This window comes from Lampris incognitus, chromosome 7 (genome assembly GCF_029633865.1).
Source record: "Lampris incognitus isolate fLamInc1 chromosome 7, fLamInc1.hap2, whole genome shotgun sequence".
Taxonomy (NCBI): Eukaryota; Metazoa; Chordata; class Actinopteri; order Lampriformes; family Lampridae; genus Lampris; species Lampris incognitus.
The window spans coordinates 39,769,400-39,788,319 of record NC_079217.1 but is presented as its reverse complement, the minus strand read 5'-3'; the positions used below and the strand labels follow the sequence as shown (position 1 = coordinate 39,788,319).

Here is an 18,920-nt window from a genome sequence, read left to right as displayed (position 1 = left end):
GCGTCGGCCATCAGACCTCTGGAGCTTGTTCAGAAAGCTGCAGCTCATCTGGTGTTCAACCACCCTGTTCTCCCACACACCTCCCCTTCTCATGTCCCTACACTGGCTCCCAGTAGCTGCTCGCATCCAGTTTAAGACTCTGGTGCTAGCCTACAGGGCAATGAAAGGAACAGCTCCTTCCTACCTCCAGGCCATGGTCAAGCCCTACACCCCCATCCAACCACTTCGCTCTGCTGCCTCGGGACGCCTGGTTGCCCTGTCGCTCAGAGGCCCCTGCTGCCGATCGACCCGGTCACAGCTCTTTTCTGTCCTGGCCCCACAGTGGTGGAATGAACTCCACACTGATGTCAGGAAGTTGCTGCCCATCTTTTGGCGTAGGTTGAAAACTCACCTCTTCAAGAACTACTACCCTGATTCTTGCTCATAGCACTTATTGTAGTCACTCATTTAAAAAAAAATCTATTTCTTGCACTTTTACTTTAGCACTGGTTTTGCTCTTAGATGCTTGTTTAGAGAGAAGATGCACGTATGACCTCCGATGACTAGTAGTTCTCCTGCTTTCCTACGTTAAATGCACTTATTGTAAGTCACTTTGGATAAAAGCGTCATCTAAATAACTGTAATGTAATGCAATGGATAGTGTATATGCTCACCTAATTGGGTGTGTGTGTGTGTGTGTGTGTGTGTGTGTGTGTAACTGTCACTTCCTCAAAGTTGTTGTACATATAGCACAAACACCCAGAAATGCTAACAGACATCCACACACAAAGACACATATATCATGCATATAAAAACATTCTGAGAGTCAGACTCACACACAAGACGGACCTCAGGCTGGATTTACATGCTCCTCCACTGTCTCCCAATACCACTGATTAAACCAAGAAACATGAGTTGTTAAAGCTGGTCTCTCTGTCTCTGTCTCTCTCGCTGACAGCTGTCCCTTTGTGCCCAAAGAGAAACAGTTTTTCTTTTCTTTTCTTTTTTTTTTTAGAATGTGTGAGGCTTACACCCCTGTTTCTGCTATTAAATATATATATATATATACAGTGCATCCGGAAAGTATTCACACCCCTTCACTTTCCCCACATTTTGTTATGTTACAGCCTTATTCTAAAATGGATTAAATTCCTTTTTTTTGTCATCAATCTACACACAATACCCCATAATGGCAAAGTAAAAAAGGTTTTGTAGAAATTTTTGCAAATTTATTAAAAATTAGAAACTGAAATATTGCATGTAAATAAGTATTCACACCCTTTGCTATGACACTCAAAATTGAGCTCAGGTTCATCCTGTTTCCACTGATCATCAGATGTTTCTACATCTTGATTGGAGTCCACCTGTAGTAAATTTAATTGATTGGACATGATTTGGAAAGGCACACACCTGTCTATATAAGGTCCCACTGTTGATGATGCATGTCAGAGCAGAAACCAAGCCATGAAGTCAAGGAAATTGTCTGTGGACCCCCGAGACAGGATTGTATCGAGGCACAGATCTGGGGAAGGGCACGAAGAAATTTTGACAGCTTTGAAGGTCCGAAGAGCACAGTGGTCTCCGTCATTCATAAATGGAAGAAGTTTGGATCCACCAGGACTCTTCCTAGAGCTGATCGCCCAGCCAAACTGAGCAATCGGGGGAGAAGGGCCTTGGTCAGGGAGGTGACCAAGAACCCGATGGTCACTCTGACAGAGCTCCAGCGTTCCTCTGTGGACATGGGAGAACCTTCCAGAAGGACAACCATCTCTGCAGCACTCCACATATCAGGCCTTTTTGGTAGAGTGGCCAGACGGAAGCCTCTGCTCAGTAAAATGCACATGACAGCCTGCTTGGAGTTTGCCAGAAAGCACCTAAAGGACTCTCAGACCATGAGAAACAAGATTCTCTGGTCTGATGAAACCAAGATTGAACTCTTTGGCCTGAATGCCAAACGTCACATCTGGAGGAAACCAGGCACCTCTCATCACCTTGCTAATACCATCCCTACAGTGAAGCATGGTGGTGGCAGCATCATGCTGTGGGGATGTTTTTCAGCGGCAGGAACTGGGAGACTAGTCAGGCTCGAGGGAAAGATGAATGGAGCGAAGTACAGAGAGATCCTTGATGAAAACCTGCTCCATAGTGCTCAGGACCTCAGACTGGGGCGAAGGTTTACCTTTCAACACGACAATGACCCTAAGCACACAGCCAAGACAACGAAGGAGTGGCTTCGGGACAAGTCTGTGTATGTCCTTGAGTGGCCCAGCCAGAGCCCAGACTTGTACCCCATTGAACATCTCTGGAAAGACCTGAAAATAGCTGTGCAGCGACGCTCCCCCTCTAACCTTACAGAGCTCGAGAGGATCTGCAGAGAAGAATGGGAGAAATACCCCAAATATAGGTGTGCCAAGCTTGTAGCTTCATACCCAAGAAGACTTGAAGCTGTAATCGCTGCCAAGGGTGCCTCAACCAAGTACTGAGTAAAGGGTGTGAATACTTATGTACGTGCAATATTTCGGTTTTTTTATTTTTAATACATTTGCAAAAATTTCTACAAAACCTTTTTTGCTTTGTCATTATGGGGTATTGTGTGTAGATTGATGAGAGAAAAAAGGAATTTAATCCATTTTGGAATAAGGATGTAACATAACAAAATGTGGGGAAAGTGAAGGGATGTGAATACTTTACGGATGCACTGTATATATATATATATATATGTGTGTATGTATGTAAGGACCTCTAAAATCTAAAAATCTTTTGTACATACTTTGTGGTACTTAATTTACCAGCATGCTTTGTGTCTTAAACATTTCCTGTGTGGGTTTGGTTTCCAAACATGTGGACCAATGGAGTGTATTTGTTCTGTGTATTTGTGTTTGAATTTTGTGGTTGGCCAATGATGTGGTGTGGAGTTTTTTTGCCCGCGAAATCGCGAGGTTCGCAACGGTCGATCTCCTCGCGGGAAGGGAGGAGGTGGATAGTCTAAAGAATGAAGTCAAGGAACTGACAGCTTTAGTAAGTAGAGTTTTGAGTACTGCTACCCTGACTTCTGCAATGCCAGCCCCACAGACTGCAGTGGGCCCGAGCTTAGAGACCACTGTTTCGGCTGTTCCCCCGAGGGTTGTTTCCTCGACTTTTCCCATATCTGCTGCTTTATCTTCTTTGCCTGGCATCTTTTGCTATAAGTGTGGGGAGGATGGTCACACCAAGCGAGAGTGTACGCATTCTGAGAACCTCATACTGGTGAATCAGAAGCTGATCAAAAGGGTCACTGCCACAGGGAAACTTCAGCAGAACTCAGTGACGGAACGGCGTCGAGCTCCATCACACAAAATCCGTTCCACCCAATGCTTACCTCAAATTAAAGTCAGCCAGTCACCCCTGCCGGCTGGCTTAGTGGGGCCCTCTACCGAAGTGCCTGTGCAGATAGAGGGGATTTATGCCAGAGCTCTTCTTGATAGTGGTTCCCAGGTCACTATCTTGTATCGCAGCTTTTATGATGCACATTTGAAACATTTGCCACTGCAGCCAGTGGAAAATCTTGAAATGTGGGGTTTGAGCTCTCACAAATACCCATATGATGGCTACTTGTCTCTCAGGCTTGAGTTTACTGGGGCTGTTACTGGAGTGCCTCAGGTGGTAGACACCCTAGCTCTTTTGTGTCCTGACCCTCAGACCAAACAGGGGATAGCTATTTTGGTTGGCACAAGCACTCAGGTAGTGAGAAAGTTGTTTGCTTTTTGTAGGGAACAGGCAGGAGACCGGCACTCTGAGAATACACCTGGTCATTAAAAAGGCTTTTGAGTCCCTCCAACACACTGGTATCATGCAAGATTGTGTGGACAAGCATGGCACTGTGTGGTTTACAAAGCCTAAACCTGTTGTCCTGCAGCCTGGCCAGGTGTTGCAGCTTTCCGGCGTGACTAAATTATCTGGTACCTTTAGTGAGTGTTCTGTGCTTGTAGACCAGGCTGTTACCAGTGATGAATCGTCTGTCCCTGAGCTACAAGTGAGGCCTGAAGTTCATCCTGTCTCTGTTGTGTCTAGTCGGCATATTACAGTAACCGTAAGGAATGTTTCCTCTAGGGAATTAGTGGTGAAGAGAGGAAGTCCCCTTGCTCACCTCTTTTCAGTTGAAGTAGTGCCATAGGTTCCGTCCACTAGCCGCTCCGAGGATGTCGGTGTGCTCAGCCCTTCTTCTTTTGACTTTGGCACTTCTTCTATGCAAGAGGAGGCCAAGCGGCACCTCTGTGAGAAGATGATGCAGCGAAAAGATGTGTTTTCCTGTCATGAGTGGGAAGTGGGCTGTTCCAAAAGCACCATGCATGATATTAGGTTAAATGATGCACGGCCTTTTCGAGAGAGGTCTCGCCGCTTGGCCCCAGCGGATTTAGAGGATGTGCGAAAGCATTTGCAAGAGCTTCAAGAGAACGGCATCATATCAGAATCCAGGAGTCCATATGCCTCGCCTATTGTAGTTGTGCGTAAGAAGTCTGGAAAGGTCAGGATGTGTGTGGACTACAGAACGCTTAACAAGCGGACCATCCCTGACCAATACACGGTTCCCAGAATTGAGGACGCCCTCCATTGCCTCTCTGGCAGCAAGTGGCTATCTGTTTTGGACTTAAGATCTGGTTACTACCAGATTCCCATGAGTGAGGCTGATAAGGAGAAAACCGCCTTCATCTGTCCTTTGGGGTTCTATCAGTTTGAGAGGATGCCTCAGGGAATCTGTGGTGCCCCCACCACATTTCAGAGAGTCATGGAGCGGACTGTCGGGGACATGAATTTCCTGGAAGTTCTGGTGTGCCTAGATGACTTGATTGTTTTCGGACACACATTAGAGCAGCATGAGGAACGGCTCCTTAAGGTTCTGGACAGGTTGAGAGATGAGGGTCTGAAACTATCTCTGGACAAATGTCAGTTCGGCAGGACATCGGTGAACTATGTTGGGCACATAGTTTCACAGGACGGTATTGCCACTGACCCTTCCAAGATAGCTGCTGTTGTTTCTTGGTCTCGACCTCAGACGGTGACTGAGCTGCGGTCATTTCTGGGTTTTTGCGGTTATTACCATCGCTTTGTGAAGGGTTTTTCCACACTGTGTCGACCCTTGAATGAGTTACTGCAAGGCTGCCCATCACGTATCAAGAAGAAACCAGTGAGTTCCCAGTCCCCAGACTCAAAACCTTCTTTTCGGCTCTCTGAGCCATTTGGCCCCAGATGGAGCGACCTGTGTGAGTCTGCTTTTCAGGAGTTGAAGATGAGGCTTACTCAGGCTCCGGTACTGTCTTTTGCAGACCCCCAAAAGCCGTATGTGTTGCATGTTGATGCGAGCTTGGATGGTTTAGGTGGTGTCCTGTATCAGGAGTATGTTGACGGTTTGCGCCCAGTAGCTTTCATCAGCCGTAGTCTTTCCCCTTCGGAAAAGAATTATCCAGCTCATAAGCTGGAGTTTTTAGCTTTGAAGTGGGCTATTGTTTACCCGGCTGCATGACTATCTTTATGGGGCCACTTTGGAGGTCAGGACTGACAATAACCCGCTGACTTATATAACTACATCAGCTAAGTTGGATGCCACTGGTCACCGTTGGTTGTCAGCCCTGTCCACCTACAGCTTCAGCTTGAAGTATAGGCCAGGGCGGCGAAACGTTGATGCAGACACGCTGTCGAGACGCCCTCACATCAGTCTGTCCCCTGATGATGAGTGGCAAGAAATTCCAGCGCCTGGTGTCCGAGCCATTTGTCAGGTGGTGTCCTTACAGCGATCAGGTTGTTCCTTGTTCCCCTGTGTTGTCAAGCAGATTGGTAATCATGAGTCAGCCATTCCGAAAGTGTTCTGTAATGTTGCTATGGTGGTGACTGATCAGATGCCCTCTCTCAGTTCTGCTGAGCTTCAGGATGCTCAGAAGACAGATCCTTTCATAGGAGAGGTGTGGCATGCCTTTAGTCTGAAGAAACCTGCTGGCAGTATCCAGACTAGGCACCCAGAGTTTAGGCTCTTGAAAAGGGAGTGGGACAAGTTTTCTATTGAAGGAGGGTTGCTGTATAGGACAGTTAAAAAGGGGGACCAGCATGTTAAGCAGCTGCTCTTGCCAAAGCGTTTTCACAGTCTTGTCTGTAAGATGCTACATGATGACATTGGTCACCTGGGGTTTGACAAGTCATACAGCTTGGTGAGGGACAGGTTTCATTGGCCTCGCATGAAACTTGATGTTGAACGGTATTGCAAGTCCTGTGAACGCTGCATCAAGCAGAAGAGTCTTCCTCAAAGAGCTGCTCCTCTCTCCCACATCCAGAGTTCTGGGCCCATGGGTCTAGTTTGCGTCGACTTTCTTTCGACTGAGCCTGACTCTCGGAATGTCTGCAATGTGCTAGTGGTCACTGACCACTTCACACGCTATGCCCAGGCTTTTCCCACCAAGGACCAGACAGCTGTCACAGTGGCAAAGACTGTGTGGGAGAGGTATTTTATCCATTATGGCTTGCCTACGCGTGTACATTCTGACCAGGGGAGAGATTTTGAAAGTCGGCTACTGACTGAGATGTTGTCCATGTTGGGTGTAAAGAAGTCTAGGATGTCTCCTTACCACCCACAGGGTGATCCTCAACCTGAGAGATTCAACAGGACCCTGTTGGATATGTTAGGTACTCTGGAGTCTCATGAGAAGTCTAAATGGAGCCAGCACATTGCACACCTGGTGCATGCATATAATTGCACACCTAATGAGGCTACTGGGTACTCACCCTATTTCTTGATGTTTGGTCGGGAAGCTCGGCTCCCTATAGACGTTTGTTTTGGTGTTTCGTCTGATGACACGTCGTCTGCGTCACATATGAAATTCGTGGCAAAGATGAAAGAGGAGTTGCAAACTGCTTATCAGCTAGCGCAAGCTTCCGCGGATAGGATGAACCAGAGCAACAAGGAGCGTTATGACCAGAAAATCCGTTATCATAGTCTGAGTCCTGGGGATCGGGTTTTGATTCGGAATCTAGGTTTGAAAGGGAAGCATAAGCTTGCAGACCGGTGGAGCTCCTGTCCTTATGTGGTGGATGGGCGGCTGGCTGATCTTCCTGTGTACCGCCTTAAACCTGTGGATGATGGGCCAGTGAAAGTGATGCACCGTAACCACGTCTTGCCTTTGGGACAGGGGGTAAGATTGGGTTCTGTGGCTGACACCACTCCTGCTCCCAGCCCTAGAGCTGTCAGGCGTAGAAGAGCTAAGGATAAGCGTAGAGTCGTTGAACCTGAAGTTCCGACTGCTGTAACTCAGGAACGGTTCAGTTTCTCAAATAGCAATTCCGAGTCTGAGTTTGGCTGTTATGCTGAGGATGCAGTGCAAAACGCTCCTCTGTGTGTAAACATCCAGGATGTGCAGCCTGTGATGGAGTTAGACTCCGCAGCGCCTTGTGTCTCCATTGCAGGTAGAGGTTCTATTCCAGTGCATTCACCTGGTAAGAGGGTTAGTGTTCCTGAAGAGATGGAACCTAGTGTCAGCTCACACAGTATAGTGGAGGTTGAAGAACCTGTTAACCAGCACTGTAGTTCTGATGCTTCCCTTCCAAATGCGTCTGATGTAGTTTCTTCAGAGTCCTTACCTGCAGTACGAAGGTCTCAACGGACGAGGAAACCTCCTGATAGGTTAGTGTGTGGAGAGTTAGGAGTCCAGGGTACGAACCATGTAGTCGCATCACACATGGCGCCAGTGCGGCCTCATGCCTGGTGGTGTAGCCCACACTCCTGTTGCAACACATGCGCACCCACACCTGTGCTTATGCCATGCACTCCTGCCATTGCACCCATAGCTAGTTTCTGAGTGCTAGACTATGTTTGTTGTTTTGGTAATTTCTTTATGTTCTTTTCTTTTCTTCCTTCTTCACCTTAGTAAGTATGTGACCTGGTATGGGCAGGACATGTTATTTATTTGGTGGGGTTGGTGGGTGAGTTTTTTTTTTTTTGGGGGGTTCTTTCTTCTCTTAATGCCTGTGTGACTCAGCATGGGGGCATGCTGTTTATTTGGTGGGGGGAGAGTGTAAGGACCTCTAAAATCTAAAAATCCTTTGTACATACTTTGTGGTACTTCATTTACTAGCATGCTTTGTGTCTTAAACATTTCCTGTGTGGGTGTGGTTTCCAAACATGTGGACCAATGGAGTGTATTTGTTCTGTGTATTTGTGTTTGAATTTTGTGGTTGGCCAATGATGTGGTGTGGAGCTGTTTTGCCCGCGAAATCGCAGGGTTCGCAACGGTCGATCTCCTCGCGGGAAGGGAGGAGTTGGCGATTCGCAGCAGGACTCCAAAGAGAGAGGTCCATTTTTTTTTCTCTCTCTGTGGCCCCGTCTGAGTGCCCGTTTCGCGGAGACTTTGTACACAGCCGTGTACTGGGCCCGCATTTGAGGACAGGAGTGTTGCGATTGGCCCACGGTCGTGTGCTTGCTGGTGGGGTTTGTTTTGGGTCTGATTGCTTCGTTTCCCACCGGAGGACCATTGTCGTCGCCAGGGTTTTTGGAACGTTGCGACCTGTGGCCATCTTGCGGGTGGAGGCCCTGCCGGGGAGCCGACGGCTAGCACTGCGCCTTTCCATCCTCTGGACTGCACACAGCCTCCCGGTCGTGGGAGCGAAGGGTTGTGAGTAACCCGAAAAGATCACTTATACTGACACACACACACACCTTTGGTCTTGTCGCCTGGGCATTGTAGGGTGTCTGCCTTGCTCTGCGCTCAGAGAACTGCTTTAATGTGCACCAACGGGCCCCAACAGAAAGCGCTGGGTATTTTTGTATTCTTTTGGTACTTTCTTTCTGTTTATTGTGAACGGTTGTCACACCCTGTGTAATTTTAATTAATGTTTATTTGATCAACAATACTGCACTAGTGTGGTACTCTTTTTTTTTCCTCCCTCTCTCTCTCTCTCTCTCTCTCTCTCAGTATTATCAGATAAATCCTATTATTATTAATTATATTTCGGGTGTATTGGCAGCTCATTTACTTTTAGAGTGCTGGTAATAAGCTTGTACATTACTTCAGTACACAGCAGGGTTATAAGATCTGCCTTAACCTCAGGTTTGTTAAATTCTGGGAAGATACACCATTCACTAGCCTTAGGTAAGTGTAGTATTTTCTCAGTGGAGGCACAGTGCTACTAAACAGATAATTATCTTGGTTAATTATTTCTATTATCATTTATCACTATTATTGTCATTAGTGGCACTGGCCTAATCGTACACGGGAGGTTCGGCCAGCTCACCATTCCACCGCTGAGAACTCAGGATCCTGTTGCGCCATTGGATTTTATTGTAACACTTTAGTAATTGGTAGCATTAGGATGTTGTCTTGTTTAAATGTGCTTGGCGTTGCCCGCCAGTGAAGAAGGGGGTTACATATATATATATATATATATATATATATATATATATACACTACCGTTCAAAAGTTTGGGATCACCCAAACAATTTTGTGTTTTCCATGAAAAGTCACACTTATTCACCACCATATGTTGTGAAATGAATAGAAAATAGAGTCAAGACATTGACAAGGTTAGAAATAATGATTTGTATTTGAAATAAGATTTTTTTTACATCAAACTTTGCTTTCGTCAAAGAATCCTCCATTTGCAGCAATTACAGCATTGCAGACCTTTGGCATTCTAGCTGTTAATTTGTTGAGGTAATCTGGAGAAATTGCACCCCACGCTTCCAGAAGCAGCTCCCACAAGTTGGATTGGTTGGATGGGCACTTCTTTGAGCAGATTGAGTTTCTGGAGCATCACATTTGTGGGGTCAATTAAACGCTCAAAATGGGCAGAAAAAGAGAACTTTCATCTGAAACTCGACAGTCTATTCTTGTTCTTAGAAATGAAGGCTATTCCATGCGAGAAATTGCTAAGAAATTGAAGATTTCCTACACCGGTGTGTACTACTCCCTTCAGAGGACAGCACAAACAGGCTCTAACCAGAGTAGAAAAAGAAGTGGGAGGCCGCGTTGCACAACTGAGCAAGAAGATAAGTACATTAGAGTCTCTAGTTTGAGAAACAGACGCCTCACAGGTCCCCAACTGGCATCTTCATTAAATAGTACCTGTTAGAGCCTGTTTGTGCTGTCCTCTGAAGGGAGTAGTACACACCGGTGTAGGAAATCTTCAATTTCTTAGCAATTTCTCGCATGGAATAGCCTTCACTTCTAAGAACAAGAATAGACTGTCGAGTTTCAGATGAAAGTTCTCTTTTTCTGGCCATTTTGAGCGTTTAATTGACCCCACAAATGTGATGCTCCAGAAACTCAATCTGCTCAAAGAAGTGCCCATCCAACCAATCCAACTTGTGGGAGCTGCTTCTGGAAGCGTGGGGTGCAATTTCTCCAGATTACCTCAACAAATTAACAGCTAGAATGCCAAAGGTCTGCAATGCTGTAATTGCTGCAAATGGAGGATTCTTTGACGAAAGCAAAGTTTGATGTAAAAAAAATCTTATTTCAAATACAAATCATTATTTCTAACCTTGTCAATGTCTTGACTCTATTTTCTATTCATTTCACAACATATGGTGGTGAATAAGTGTGACTTTTCATGGAAAACACAAAATTGTTTGGGTGATCCCAAACTTTTGAACGGTAGTGTATATATATATATATATATATATATATATATATATATATATATATATATATATATATATATATATATATACACACTCACCGGCCACTTTATTAGGCACACCTGTCCAACTGCTTGTTAACGCAAATTTCTAATCAGCCAATCACATGGCAGCAACTCAATGCATTTAGGCATGTAGACATGGTCAAGACGATCTGCTGCAGTTCAAACCAAGCATCAGAATGGGGAAGAAAGGTGATTTAAGTGACTTTGAACGTGGCATGGTTGTTGGTGCCAGACGGGCTGGTCTGAGTATTTCAGAAACTGCTGATCTACTGGGATTTTCACGCACAACCATCTCTAGGGTTTACAGAGAATGGTCCGAAAAAGAGAAAATATCCAGTGAGCGGCAGTTCTGTGGGCGAAAATGCCTTGTTCATGCCAGAGGTCAGAGGAGAATGGCCAGACTGGTTCGAGCTGATAGAAAGGCAACAGTAACTCAAATAACCACTCATTACAACCGAGGTATGCAGAAGAGCATCTCTGAACGCACAACACGTCGAACCTTGAGGCAGATGGGCTACAGCAGCATAAGACCACACCGGGTGCCACTCCTGTCAGCTAAGAACAGGAAACTGAGGCTACAATTCGCACAGGCTCACCAAAATTGGACAATAGAAGATTGGTCTGATGAGTCTCGATTTCTGCTGCGACATTCGGATGGTAGGGTCAGAATTTGGCGTCAACAACATGAAAGCATGGATCCATCCTGCTTTGTATCAACGGTTCAGGCTGGTGGTGGTGGTGTAATGGTGTGGGGGATATTTTCTTGGCACACTTTGGGCCCCTTAGTACCAATTGAGCATCGTGTCAACGCCACAGCCTACCTGAGTATTGTTGCTGACCATGTCCCATCCCTTTATGACCACAGTGTTCCCATCTTCTGTTGGCTACTTCCAGCAGGATAACGCGCCATGTCATAAAGCTCGAATCATCTCAGACTGGTTTCTTGAACATGACAATGAGTTCACTGTACTCGAATGGCCTCCACGGTCACCAGATCTCAATCCAATAGAGCACCTTTGGGATGTGGTGGACCGGGAGATTCGCATCATGGATGTGCAGCCGACAAATCTGCAGCAACTGCGTGATGCTATCATGTCAATATGGACCAAACTCTCTGAGGAATGTTTCCAGTACCTTGTTGAATCTATGCCACGAAGGATTAAGGCAGTTCTGAAGGCAAAAGGGGGTCCAACCCGGTACTAGCAAGGTGTACCTAATAAAGTGGCCAGTGAGTGTATATGTGTGTGTGTGTGTGTGTGTGTGTATATATATATATATATATATATATATATATATATATATATATATATATATATATATATATATATATATATATATTTAGAGCAACTGGAAGTTTTTGCAAACGGAATTTTATTTTTGGTTTCAAATATAGCCAACATGTCAAATGCCAACTCTTGAACTTCATTGCAGGGCAGGCAAAAAAGGCTATTTATGTGAGCCAGGAAAAAAAAGAATTGAAAAATGTGTAGAATGTGATGTTGAACTGTTGTTTACCAGGATGGTCAAGGCCAGGATAAGGGTAGATTTTAATTATTACAAAGCAATGAAGGATCTGGACAAATTCACAACCATCTGGCATTATAAAGGGGTGCTGTGTTCAACCAGAGGATGAGCTGGTTTTTGCTGCAGCACTCTGATAAAAGGGGTCTTACCCGTTTTGAGTTGTTGTTGAATGATTATTTTTGGGATTGTTAAAAGATGCATGTTGAGTGTCTGTTTGTAATTTGACAAATATTGTTTATCTTGTTAAAAAGATTTCAGGACTGTTTGTTGATATTTTTTTGTTAAATAAAGACTTGTTTTAAAAATTAAAATTCTTTGTCTCTCTCTGTCTGTCTGTCTGTCTCTCTCTCTCTCTCTCTCTCTCTCTCTCTCTCTCTCTCTCTCTCTGTCATTCTTAAGGACTTGGACAGTCTACAGATTCATCTGGAGGAAGTGCGTTTTTTTGACCTGTTTGGCTACAGTGAGGAAGAGGAGGCCTGGCTCTGCTTCATGTGCAACAACCCTGAAAAGGCAACTGGTACGCACAGGCACACAGAACAAACAAACAAACAAAAACATGGAGTGATTTCAAAATAAATAGATGAATTTACCTTTATTTAGTTGTCTCAACAGCTCTCTCAGGAGACAAGCTACCATCCCCATGCCGTGAGGAAATATACAGTATAAGAGCAGAAGATGCAGAGATGAGTCATTTTTGCCAGTCTCATTTTAGTATTTTAACATGGGGTCCCGGACTCATTACTGATTAGTTTACATTGGATCAGAGATGCCGTCTGATGAGCTTTTCACTCTGAGCTCGGACATTTATTAGTGTTCGAAAAGCCACATCCGTCTCTAAAATGACATTTAATGTTTATAGTTAAATTATTCTCTCCCTCTTTGTAATTGTCTTCCTGTTTGTCTGTGTGTGTTTATGTTGAGCATGTGTCTGATCCTCATGAGTCGATGAATTGGCTGTAAAATCCTTTGGTTGCATTGGTTTGAATCCCAGCTGGATACACAATCTTCTTTTTTCTGTGTCTTTGTTTCTTGTCTAATTTCTACTTAATCTTCTGCCCTACACAGAGCAGGGCTGTATTGATAGGTGATGGTCAAGTCAAGTTGGAACTTATTTAAAGTGCATTAGCACACAAGACATTTCTACATTAAAAGGAGAAAATAGTCCCAAAACACAATTAATTTGAACAACACAAACCACAGATTGAGAGTCCATTTAGAGGCTGGGCCAAACAAATAATTTAAAAATTAATGAAGAAAGGTGGGTTTTGAGTCTCGACTTGAATAATTTCCACTGAGTTAGCCTCTATTTGAGGAGGGAAGTGCATTCAAGATGTAAGGAGCACGACTGGCACATGCTCTGAACCCAGCAGACTTTTTATTAAACTGAGGAATATGGGACTGGTATGGGTGTTACATGCTCAAACCCCAGGAACAGATTTATCCCTGTACCTCCTTGTTCCACTCAAAGTGACTGGTCCAGCCACACATGCAGTGACAACACCCTCAAGAGTGTGAACTAGATGAAATGATGCAAAAAAAAAAAAAAAGAAACATCGCAATTGATTTGCACTTGTTTGTCATGTGTTACAAGCCTCAGGCATGAGTTACCTGTTAACAGAAGACGTGTCCTGTTTTATACAGGAAAAGCAGAGACAGGAGACGTTAGTTGTGTTCGTTCAGCAGGCTGTTCTGTCTGAGGAACGGAAGGAAGCCCTGCGCATCCTACAACTAGCACTCATTTTTTGGGATTTTCCCTCTTGTGGCGGAGTTGGAGAACTACACTTTACCAATCAACGGTAAAATCAATAGTAAAGAGACATTTAAATCTGGCCGCTTTCACCAAGGAAATACATAAAATAACAATTCAAACTTGACAGTTGTGACCACTGGGACAGCTTGCTTCCGCTATATTTTTTATTTACCTTTTAAACCTCGTCGTCTTCAGTGCAAACTGTGTGCAGCAGGTTTATGAGCCGGTACTAACGATAAGGACTACACAACCATGTCCAAAGTAAGGGGGAAACAATCGGAAAAAAGACAAGGAATCCTCGTCTGCTAGCATGGCTGCTAGCATAACTGGTTGAGATTAGCTTGCTACTGGAAGAACATACAGGGGCTATCGCGGCTGATTTCAAATCACCTATGGCGTCTCTGGCATCCGCACTGGACGGCTTGCATTCCGTTGTTGCAGACCATGGGCAGCGTATCAGCTCTTTGGAAGATAATGAGGTCGACCAACGTCTCTAACAACTTGGGAACTTATGCTCTGCTTTGCATGGAGAGAGCGAATCACTCAAAGCTAAATTAGCAGACCTGGAGGGATGCAGTAGACGCCAAAACATCCGGACTGTAGGTCTACCTGAATTGATAGAAGGTTCTCTCCCATCTGAGTTTTTCTCCCAATTTCTCTTTAACGTCTTTGGTACGGAAATCCTGGCTACACCTCTTGAGTTAGACCGGGCGCACTGGAGCCTTGCACCCAAACCTGCTCCGGAAGGGAGGGCACGACCTGCCTTTCTATCCTTCCACCGATTCCAAGTTAAAGACCTGGTGATCCGCAAGGCTCGCATACGAGGTGATCTGACCTATAACGGCCATAAGATCCGCTTTTATGACGACTACAGCCCGGACGTGTTACAGCAGCGTGCTGAGTACAAAAGCTCCATGACTGAGCTGTATAGGTGCGGACAGGGCCTCTGCTAGCCATTTGGGTGCCCTAGGCGTAATTGCTTTGTGGTGCACAAACTACCAGCCACACCCCCACCCCCACAAACCCCCCAGGGGGGGAAAATACACCACATATTTGTATAAATATTTGTACTGGTAAGAAAATATGGCACAGAAATATTTGAAAGTGCAATCTTATTCAATAAATACAAACAAAGAAATATATGTAATTATCAATGTTGCAACTGTGGTTAAAACTAAATAAAAAGACAAAATTTCAATGTTATTCTAGATAACTAAGCAATGGCAGTTATGACTTGATTTCCCCTGCAGATGTCGACCTTACCCTTACCCTGACAAAGAAATAGGTTTTACACAGCCAATTAGCAATCTCTGAACGCTGGTCCATTTGTCATGTCAGATCTGATTACAAGTACCCTACGAAGGGTAGGGTACAAGTTATTCCTGTGTGTTAAGAGGCAACAATCTGATTCTCTCAAACGGCCTTACACGATCATAATGGGTCTTGCAAACGCCATGTTTTGAAATAAATATGCTAAACTTGGGTAAATGCTTTGCTAAAGATGGATGGATCTGGCATGCTAATGATTGGTTTGAAGCAAGGGGTACTGACACATGATGAGTAGGCTAACTATTACAGAGAAGAACTTATTCATGTATCTCAGAATAAACCGTAATCTGTTGCCGAAAATCTGCCAACTCATTGAAATAGAAATAAGGAACGGGACAGGACAGGGACGTTGGATGGACGGGGCGGTGCGGGCATAACAAATATAATGGGCCTTACACACACACACACACACACACACACACACATATATATATATATATATATATATATATATATATATATATATACACATACATACATAATAAGGAACAGTTAGCAACGCTACTAGTGACGTAACTAGTAGCTTCCCTTAAATATTTGCCTCCTAAACAATGCTGGTAACGTTAAAGATTATGAGATATTTGCTTGCAGCTAACGTTATAAGATCTTTAGCTTGCTAACTTTAGCAAGCTGGTTGCCTGAAGATGTTTCCTACCATTAGGCTATGTATGTTATGCCTTCCAAGGCTAACATTTAAGCACTTAACAGTATTTTAAGAATTAACATTTCTAAAACATACCTGCAAGTGATGCAGGAGCGTCATCCCACTGCTTCTTCTTTTTTCACTTCTCTGCTCTGGACTCCTGCTGCCTTTTTGAAGCCATGGTGTGTAGCTAACGTTTAAGTTAGCGCCAGGCTTGAGTTTGTTAGGCGCAATCGCACAGACCATAGGAAGAAGGAAGAGGAGGACACCATAATTAATTTTATTATTTTGAGGAAATATGTATATCTTTCTATTACCTATAATGGTCTTATGATACCAATTATAATCGTGCTTCATCTTAAATTTAAATAATTAATCATTATGAAAATGATAAATGAATAAATAATTCTGGTGCCCCCCTCCGGCAGTTGGTGCCCTACGCGCAGTGCATGATGGGAGTGGTGGCCCTGAGCGCGGATATAAGCCGGCTCTTCTCTACCCAGCCAAGCTGCGTATTACCCTACCTAACGGAAAGAAGACATTGTTCCTGTCCGCCTCAGAGGCTCCGAAGTTTGAACACAACTCCGTAAGCAAGTGAACTGACATAGTACGCTCCTGATGTTATTATTGTGCCGTTTATGGCAGATTTTTTTCCTTCTTAGTTTCTTCTTCTTCTTCTAACGGCTACCAAATAGCTGACTAATTGCATTCAGGACAAGTTGTGCGTTTCTCTTTATCAGTATTCCTTTTAATGATTTAGTTATGTATTTGTCTTTATTTATCAGACAATTACTGAACTCTTTTTCAAAATAGGCTACGAGAGCAACGGACTTTAACTATTATTTCGGCAGGAGTTGAAAGACAACTGTTACTGCGTCACATAGACCTAACAGTGATCTCCCTTCCAATTTTGTCTTCATTTTGGTAATTCTATAATCTTTTAATAATAATCTAATAATAATCTAAAAAAAACATTATTTGCCTGACTAACTGGAAGTAGAGGAACACGGCATATTTCTACACTGTTCCGACGCAATACCGTCTTTAAGCCTTCCTCAAGCTATATGTTCAACATGTTATTATAATAGCAAGGTTTCAACACTTAAAGATCCTGCATATACCTGTTGCAAATGCTTTAATGTCTTGCTAGAGGTATTTAAAAAGGTTCAACTCTTGTTTGTTTTTTTTAAGTTTATCAACATAAGGTGTGAGTAAAGCGATAGAATTGAGGAAGTATTAAGGTATGCTGATCAATGTATCAATGTTTTTTGTTGCTGTTCTTCTCTGCAGCAACTGGGTTAGGGTTGAGGTTAAGGGGAGAGGTTGGGTGGAGGGAGGATTGTATGTTTAACGTTTTGTTGGGTTGGTTTTCTGTTATGTTTTTTTTAAAATTATTATTAATGGTTTCTTTGCTCTTACTTGTGTGCTACTTCTTTAACTCAGCGGGCTCAACCCAGTCAGGGGCTATATAGCCTTAGTCTCAATCCTGCTAAACTACAGGTGGTGGTGCGAGTCATGGGGATGGACGCATGAAGGAAAGATACTTGGCCAAACCTCCAAAGTATTACTTAATGTTAAGCTCTAATACCTGGTCACCGCCAATTGACACTTTAAGATTTATTAACTGGAATGTCAAAGGGCTGAATTCTCCTGTGAAACGTATCAAATTCATCAACCATGTAAATCAGGGGTGGCTAACCATGTGCGATGGAGAGCCATGTGTATGCAGGTTTTCATTCCAGCCGGACTCCACACCCGGTGATTTCACTGATTAGCAACCCTTCAACCAAAGAGGAAGATTGTATCAGTGAAATCACTTGGTGTGGAGTCGGGTTGGAATGAAAACCTGCATACAAATGGCTCTCCATGGCACATGGTTAGCCACCGCTGATTTAAATCATTTAAACGCCAAAATTGCCTTTCTACAGGAAACCCGTCTCAAGCCTTCGGATCACCATAAACTTCGCAGAGGGTGGGTAGGCCAGCTTTACCATTAATCTTTTTCAAGTAAGGCCCGTGGGGCTACAATTCTTATTCATAAGTCGGTCCCATTCTCCGTGTCTAAGATTATATCAGACCCCAATGTGCGCTTTATTATAATTACAGGGAAAATCTGTGGTAACAGTCTGACTTTGGCAAACTTGTATGGTCCAAACTGGGACATTGAGGACTTTTGCAAAAACTACTTCTTCTGTCTTCCTGACTTAAATTCCTGTCAGCTCATCCTCGGGGGAGACTTTAACTGCTGCCCCGATCCGTCACTTGACTGCTCATCTAACAAGCCCTCTGCCCTATCTAAATCATCTAAAGACATCCAGCTGTTTATGGAGCAATATGCAGTCTCAGATGTTTGGCACTTTCTTAATCCTAGCACCAAGCAGTTCTCTTTCTTCTCTCTCCTTACCCAAATTAATACTACAGATAGAATAACTATTACTCCTCAAACCATCAACAACCAGGTCAGGGAGTTTTATGCTTCATTATATACACTACCGTTCAAAAGTTTGGGATCACCCAAACAATTTTGTGTTTTCCATGAAAAGTCACACTTATTCACCACCATATGTTGTGAAATGAATAGAAAATAGAGTCAAGACATTGACAAGGTTAGAAATAATGATTTGTATTTGAAATAAGATTTTTTTTACATCAAACTTTGCTTTCGTCAAAGAATCCTCCATTTGCAGCAATTACAGCATTGCAGACCTTTGGCATTCTAGCTGTTAATTTGTTGAGGTAATCTGGAGAAATTGCACCCCACGCTTCCAGAAGCAGCTCCCACAAGTTGGATTGGTTGGATGGGCACTTCTTGCGTACCATACGGTCAAGCTGCTCCCACAACAGCTCAATGGGGTTCAGATCTGGTGACTGCGCTGGCCACTCCATTACCGATAGAATACCAGCTGCCTGCTTCTGCTCTAAATAGTTCTTGCACAATTTGGAGGTGTGTTTAGGGTCATTGTCCTGTTGTAGGATGAAATTGGCTCCAATCAAGCGCTGTCCACTGGGTATGGCATGGCATTGCAAAATGGA

At 43.9% G+C, this 18,920-nt stretch overlaps 1 protein-coding gene across 2 annotated transcripts in view; it reads left to right on the top strand.

Moving 5' to 3' along the window:
• The window catches only part of veph1 (ventricular zone expressed PH domain-containing 1), a 206,884-nt gene that overhangs the window by 140,353 nt on the left and 47,611 nt on the right, over positions 1 to 18,920 (top strand). For both annotated transcript variants that reach the window (XM_056283081.1, XM_056283080.1), the window contains one exon: positions 12,565 to 12,682. In XM_056283081.1, the coding sequence (XP_056139056.1) occupies positions 12,565 to 12,682 (118 nt within the window). The remainder of the gene's footprint in view (positions 1 to 12,564; positions 12,683 to 18,920) is intronic.